General features: G+C 43.3%; 1 protein-coding gene across 6 annotated transcripts in view; it reads right to left on the minus strand.

The window, feature by feature from the left end:
• AREL1 (apoptosis resistant E3 ubiquitin protein ligase 1) overlaps positions 1–7,343 on the minus strand; it is a 22,178-nt gene that overhangs the window by 6,669 nt on the left and 8,166 nt on the right. For all 6 annotated transcript variants that reach the window (XR_663400.1, XR_663398.1, XR_663399.1 and 3 more), the window contains 10 exons: positions 5,549–5,626; positions 4,899–5,040; positions 4,364–4,485; positions 2,531–2,606; positions 2,049–2,158; positions 1,344–1,523; positions 1,058–1,183; positions 729–858; positions 584–642; positions 304–393 (listed from right to left, as the gene is read on the minus strand). Coding sequence is in view for 3 of the 6 variants with exons in the window: in XM_009319387.1 (XP_009317662.1) it covers positions 304–393; positions 584–642; positions 729–858; positions 1,058–1,183; positions 1,344–1,523; positions 2,049–2,158; positions 2,531–2,606; positions 4,364–4,485; positions 4,899–5,040; positions 5,549–5,626 (1,113 nt within the window). In the remaining 3 variants the exon portion in view is untranslated. The remainder of the gene's footprint in view (positions 1–303; positions 394–583; positions 643–728; positions 859–1,057; positions 1,184–1,343; positions 1,524–2,048; positions 2,159–2,530; positions 2,607–4,363; positions 4,486–4,898; positions 5,041–5,548; positions 5,627–7,343) is intronic.

Here is a 7,343-nt window from a genome sequence, read left to right on the forward strand (position 1 = left end):
CCCGGCTGAACTGTTCTTAATTAGTGCTTTGTTGGATTTTCTTAAAAAGACCACTGCTGATGATTTTTTTCCTGCTGGTAACTGATTAAGCATCATGTCTAGTCAGTCAGGCTGAAGGATGTCTCTAGGGGGAAACATTATTTCATAATGAGCGCAGTCCTACTCCTGACCCCCAAATCTTCCAGTTTGTCCTTCTGGAAGCCTAATTTCCAACCAAGAAATCTGTTCCCAGTTTAAGTTGTCTTCTGCTGTAGTTGGGATAACCGGTTTCAGCACGCAGGAGGGAAAAACACTTTCACTTACCTTCTCACGGAAGTGCCAAGATCCTCCTACCACTACAGCATGTGCCTTGAAGTCACAGACACTGATATCTCCAGTACCGCACATAAGCAACTGAAAGGCAGGAGACTGCAGTCAGAAATTCAGGAGCCCAGGAAACAAGGCAACAGCTACTGTGCAAATTACTAATGTTTAAAATGCTTAGAGAAGAAACATTTTGGCTTTATTCCAGATCCAGAAAGTGCTTCATTTGTCAGAGGGGAGGAGAAGTAAGGATAGAGATGCTTAGGGAAGCAGCAATTACCTCAAGCTCATTCTCATCAAAAATAGCCAGGAGGTTCTCAGGAACTAACTTGTTAAGACCTGGAAGAGAAGAGCAGAGCATAGCAGCAAGTGCTATCCCCTGGGACATAAAGGCAGACAGGAGCGGGGAGCAGACAGCATGTTACCTTTCAGGAAGTGATCCACCTCCTCCCTAACCTGATTGGCCAACCTGTACTGCGCAAGCAGATTTAGATACAAGATTTTGTTTTCATTGTTCACTGGTACTTGAGCCCCTCCTGTCACCAGTTCCACCACCTGAAAACAGGAGAACACTTGATGTGAGTGTGACCATCAGCATTCCCCAGACCTGAACCCCCAAGCAGAATAAACACAAGCAAGGAGCTGCTGCCCAGAGCAAGCTCAATTTTCTGGGGGACATAGCAGAGTTCTCGGCCTCCCCTGCTACGGGCAGAAGGGGTTAAACTGTCCCACCTTCAGGAGCTGCCTCCCTCACCTTCTCCAGTTGTCCTGTTTTGCTATACTTCTCTTCAGCAAAGACCAGATCCATCTCACTCACATCATTGTTCAGTATGAAACAAACTTTGGATTTATAGAATTCTGGGTCATCTGTTTCAAAATACTGTGTGAAAGAAAAAGAAGGCAGGGAAGGAAGGAAGGAAAAAAACCAAACAACCAAAACTATACATTGTTAATCAGGACTCTGGATCTGCTTCTACTACACCAACGTTCAACCTCTCCCCAGACCAATACAGGCTTCAGACAAGGCTGGGAAGCTTTACCTTGTAATGCATACGAAGTCCTATGATCTGAGCCAGAAAGGATCGGGTGAAGCGAGCTCGAACCAGTTGTTTGTAAGCACCTCCCAGAGATGATTCATAAAGACACTTTCCTACTAGGCGGCCTGCAAATTCATACACTTTGAGTCGTAAATATGTAGGACGCCCTGGATTTGGATGCACCTGAGAAGAGGAAGCAAAATGAAACATCCAAGTACCAGACAAGACTAGCACAAATAGCAAGTATGGGACCAGTTCAAGTCACTGCATCTCTCAGGCTGCCCCAGGAGCTTTAGTGTAATATCCTCAAAGCCAAGCAACAGAAATAAAATGCCTGAGCCTGCCTAGAAAGAATACAAAATGTTACACATGCACAGGCCAGAAGCTGTATGAGAGCAGAAATGGATTCTGAAACATTCAGACCCAACAAAACCTCTAGACACTGATGCCACCTCCTCTTGCCCAGAAATCCAGCCTTCCCTGCTGACTGGCCACCCTCTGCTGTTCAGCCAGCCAGTTCTTTGACACTTCAATGGGTTAAGATCATTAAGCAAAGCTTTGAGAAAGGCACTGGAAGTGACTGTGCAGGCAAGCTAAAGAATGGGTAAGGTTGCACACCACTTAATGAATTTAGCAGCAGCGTTATTTAACCAGCAGCTTGTCAATCCACACAATTCTGAACATTCAGCATAGGAACTGCAGACTCACCAAGGCCTGGTTGTTATCACTAAAGCGGGTAAAGAGTTGATTGGTGGTATCAAATAACGCCTTGCAGATGAGCTCAAACCACTCTCTGCGTGGACCTCCCCAGTCCAGAGCTACAAGATAAAACAAGCTTGGTCATCCATCGGTCATCAATTCAAGAGTTCCATGCATGCTGCTCAGTATTACCTGACAAGAGCTCATCGCAGTGAACAGCTCCATAGCAAAAAAGCAGTAGACAGGGACTCCAGAACTCTAGGTTCTACTCCCAAACCTAGTCCTAATGGTTTTTATTTGGGCCTCAGGTCCCTACGTAAAGTAGGGGTAGAATAGCACCGCAGGATATTTCACTAACGTCTGTGAGAAAGTGAAAGGGCTGGAAAGCCACAAAGGATAGACATACTACAAGAAACCAGAATTTCAGACTAAAACTACTCCACCGTCATTCCTTTCACTTCCTCCTCAAATACATTCACAGGATAACTCACCTTCTTCATCCTGAAAAATCACTTCAAAGTTTTTGCTCCAGTCAGAAACAGAAAAATTTCGTGTTGCTTTAAAAGACTGCAAAAAAAAAAAAAAAAAAGAAAATAGCAGCACCCATTACTGCTTGGCACCCCATAGCCAATACACAATCCTGCACGTGTGGATGGGCAATTTAAGCAACACAAAAAAACTAAGGAACAGTCTAGTACTCTACAGTATAAAACTGAGAATTAGGAACTCCTAAGATGTAATTCTTATTTATCCAAAGCCACAGAAGCCAATTCCTCATTTTCCATTATAAGACACCTTATGCACATAAATACAGCTCATTAAAAACAGCGTGAGGTCTTAGCACAGCACAGATGTATCCCTCTCAAGGCTGCAGTACAGTATTGTTTAAAGTATTAAAATGCCTGTGGGAAGGAGCAATTTCTGTAAAGCACTGTCAGCCCACGAGTTAGATTTAAAAAAAGGAATGTTTCACAAAGCATTAGAAAATAGCTTGAAGGGTTCACTGAGCTCATACTTAAAGCAAGTCACGACGCAAAAAGGTAACAAAATATTTCAAGTGTCTAGAACTTCCTGTATCCTAATTCTGGATTCCAATTAAAGAAAATTAAAAAAGCTACACAGCAGTCCTCAGTCATACAGGTAGCTTTGGCTTAGCTTATCCTCAAATAGGTTAGAGCATCACACTAGTCACACCTCTGGGCTAAACACATTGGTCACATTCATTGTGCCTGTCAACCTTGGACACTAAAGCTTACATTTATTATTATGGCACTTGTCTTACTAGGCTGTAACACCAGTGCTCATGACAGTGCAGGAATTTCCAAAATAGTGGGAAAAAATAGTCATGGAAATACTGTTTAGAAGTGAAGTCATTTTGTAGCAAACTATTAACCGAAACATAATCTCGTAAACACTGCAAGCTCGTACGTGCAGAAAATATTCCAACACACAGATTTACTGAGTGTAAATCAAGGGGAGTCCCAGCCACTCCTGCCCTCCCCAGAAATGTTCTTTTCCATCTTTATAACATCACTGTTGTAAGACACGTGGAAAACAGTAAGTCAGAGTAACTGCCTGCTCTGCGTACACAGTATTTAGAATGTCAGTTAAGAACTGGATATATGAATGTCTCTTTCTTAAGTTCGATTTCAGAAACACATCAGCTCAGGTCAGCATTGGTGAATACTTAACTCAAGGACTCTACAGAATATTTTATCATCACACTGAACCACTACTAGAAGCCTGTCAATGCAAAAGTTTCATACATGCAGCTCGGTAACACCTGACTTTACAGCTTATCTCACTGAATGGCTCTGCACCAGAAAAACAGTAAAGACTCAGGAGCTCTAGGTTCTGCTCCCAAATCTGGTCCAGGTAGACAGTCTCTCTCTAGGCCTCAGGTACCAATGTAAAGTGGGGACAGAACAGCACCAGCAGATTTCCTGCTTTTACAGGCTATGCATGCATTTACCCTAGTCAGCTCTCATGGCTTGATTTACTCTGTGACGAGTTCCTTAAAAATTGATCAGAGCTGAAGTTTCCTAATTACTTAAGAAATTGATCTGATCTTCCTGGCTGTAGAGAAGGAACACAGCATCCCACACAATACCAAACCTGAACACAGAGGAACTACCTTGAGATTTTTTTTTTCTTTTCTTTTTCCCGTCTCAAGCTGTCTACTGGCATGTGCCCTGAAACAGAAGGACTAATCACTTTTAGCATGGTTGCCCTAGCACATGCCAGTTTGGATTTCTTTGGGCACTAAGCAGAAGAAAAAGGATGGAGGAAGCATTGGGCTTAAGTGAAGTGGCCTGTACACTCACCGACTCCAGCAGACAGTGACGGCTGACCCTCAGCGTGACCTTTGAATGAGGTCTTTTCATATGCACCTGACGTAGCTCTCGCTGAAAGAAGTTCACTTTGTCCTGAAAGGTCTCTGAGCCTCCTGAGAATGGTGACAGTTTCAGTTCAGGCATGAGCTGTCAAAACCTCGAACATCTAGAAGGCATTCCTAAGACTAACTGCACAGGTCAGCTTTACAGCCCAAGGATGAGTTTATTACAGCAAAGTTTGGAAACAAAACTCTAAAGGCAGTTTGCAGTTAGTCTTGCTGACATTCAGATACTCACAGATGCACTTTCAAAGAGCCTGACAGAAAAGCCAAACTGAAAAGGAACAGCTGGCACGATGAAATACATTCATTGGAAGCACCCACAGGAACAGAACATGAGACTCCAAGAATCAGAGTTCTCATCAGAGGTCATTCAGTGCTGACAATCTTCATTCCCAAGGGAAACTGCTATAGCAGACTCAAGTGCTAACTTCCTGACTACTGTACCCACCTCACCGCCCCTTTACCTATGTTTTTATGCAGAGAGCGAATGAAAGTGGCTGCCAAGATGTTCCTCTCCTTGCAGCTGAGCTCCACAGGGGGTTGGATCCCATCATCCACCACCAGTGTCAGTAATTTGTGTACAGGGTCAGGACCAAGGTATGAAAACTAGCAGCAAAAAGATGCAAGAAAGGGTAAACCCATCATGCAGAAGGCACAGCATGTTCAGTGGACAGAGCAACACCACTTGCGCTCTAAGACTTTCTCTGCTCACCCATGCAGATGGAGTTAACAGGAACACTATTTCAAGCATCCGGACTCCATTTAAGAGGCTGCTTCAAACCTCACACCCTAGCCTAGGGGCCTCAGCGGACACAATCACAGCATTTTAGCAAGGTTATGAGGAAAATAAACAAGAGAAATGCAAAAGAAATAAAGATTTTCACCTAGGATTGGGACAAAAGGCAGGAAGGAGTGATACAACTGGCTCCTATTCATAAATATTAGCAGAATTTAGGCACTGAGAGGGAATTCCAAAGTCTGAATTTTAGACAACAAAATGTTGCCCTGTGGGTGACAGCCCTTCTCTCCAAAAGCAAAAATCAGACTGTCATTCACAAGGATCACAAGCTAATAACATGGAGGTGCAGTGACAGCTACATGGAAAGAGGCTCACCTTTGTGCCAGGACATACTCTAAAGGTGAAAAGGCGCCATGGAATGATCTTCAGGTAGAATTCTTTCACTGAGAATTGCTGAGTAACCACAAGGAAAAGAAAATGTTAAAGGTCACACATCTGTTAAGGGTTGTCCCTGAAACACGAGGCACAAGACAGATCCATAAGGCCAGGCATCCCTCCAACCCCAGGGATAGGTTTCTGCAACATTTGGTGACATCGTCCGCTGGCACAATACATAAAAACCTTTAAAGCTGTACAGAACTGTAAGCAGCTTGTCAGTAAGACTTTACTGCGTGCATTTACAATGCATGTGGGATACCAGCACGACACATTTTACAGCAGTAAGGCGTTGTGTTCAGTAGAACATCACCAGTCTAATTGGAAGGTAATGGTAAGTTCACTTCAGAGGCTGAATTCAAGACAAAATTGTAATGCATTGACAAAAAGGTTTTGGAAAAAGTCACACTGCCTAACAGAACTATTGCTACTACTCCCTAATTTTCACAACCATTTCAAACAACTTTTAAAAAGCACTTGCAATTGCTAAATCCAGGAGATCTGCAGAAATTTCTTCCCAGTGTACTTCTGCCAAATAACTACTAACTGTGAAACTGTCGCCTTCTAGAAAGCAGGCCAAGATGAAATTTTAGCATCTTTAGACAAAACACAAAACCATTTCCTGCACAAGCCTGTTCTAGCTGCAATGTTTGGAAAAAATTATGAGCAGCATTTCTCCAGAAACAAAGCAAATACGAACAGCAACCTCTTAACTGTTACTATGCTGTTATTTCTTTTATCTACTGTACAGGACAGATGCTCTAGGTATATATAGAGAGATCCAGGGATACAATTACGCAAGCATCAGAATCACGTTAATAACTTTGGCACCTAAAGGAAACCTGCAACAGTACCCACTTCTGGTGATCTCCTTTACCAGGTAACGCAACAGAAAAAAGTACAGAAGTCCAGAACAATACCCCAAGGGTGAAAGGATGCTGAGCTCACAAGGACCCAGCACTCATTCCCAAAGTCAGTTTTTAGAGCTGCATGCAGCAGAGATTTAGAAATCTCTAGCAACACCCTCCATCCTATAACTGTTTCACAGCCCTCTTTCTCTCTTTGTCAGGAAAGCGATTCCTGGATTAGTCTTTCACTTTGATATATCGCTAAGATAAATTTTTCAGATTTTTCAGAATGCATTCAGATCGATAGATTAATCATAGAACCATAGAATACCAGGTTGAAAGGGACCTCAAGGATCATCTGGTCAAACCTTTCTTGGCAAAAGCACGGCCTAGACAAGATGGCCCAGGACCCTGTCCAGTCAAATCTTAAAAGTGTTCAACGTTGGGGAATCCACCGTTTCCCTGGGGAGATTATTCCAATGGCTGATTGTTCTCATTGTGAAAAATTTTCCTCCTGTGTCCAACCAGTATCTCCCCAGGAGTAACTTGTACCTGTTAGCCCTCATCTTTTCCATGTGACTCCTTGTAAAAAGGGAGTCTGCATCTTCTTTGTAGCCACCCTTTAAATACTGGAACATGGTGATAATGTCTCCCCTAAGCCTTCTTTTCTCAAGGCTGAACAAACCCAGTTCTCTCAGCCTTTCCTCATATGGCAGGCTTCCCAGTCCTTTGATCATCTTTGTGGCCCTTCTCCGGACCCTCTCCAGCCTGTCCACATCTTTTTTGTACAGTGGGGACCAAAGCTGAACACAGTATTCCAGGTGTGGCCTGACAAGCGCTGAGTAGAGTGGGATAATGACTTCTTTATCTCTGCTGGTGATGCCCTT

The sequence above is a fragment of the Pygoscelis adeliae genome, unplaced genomic scaffold (genome assembly GCF_000699105.1).
Source record: "Pygoscelis adeliae isolate BGI_AS28 unplaced genomic scaffold, ASM69910v1 Scaffold71, whole genome shotgun sequence".
Taxonomy (NCBI): domain Eukaryota; kingdom Metazoa; phylum Chordata; class Aves; order Sphenisciformes; family Spheniscidae; genus Pygoscelis; species Pygoscelis adeliae.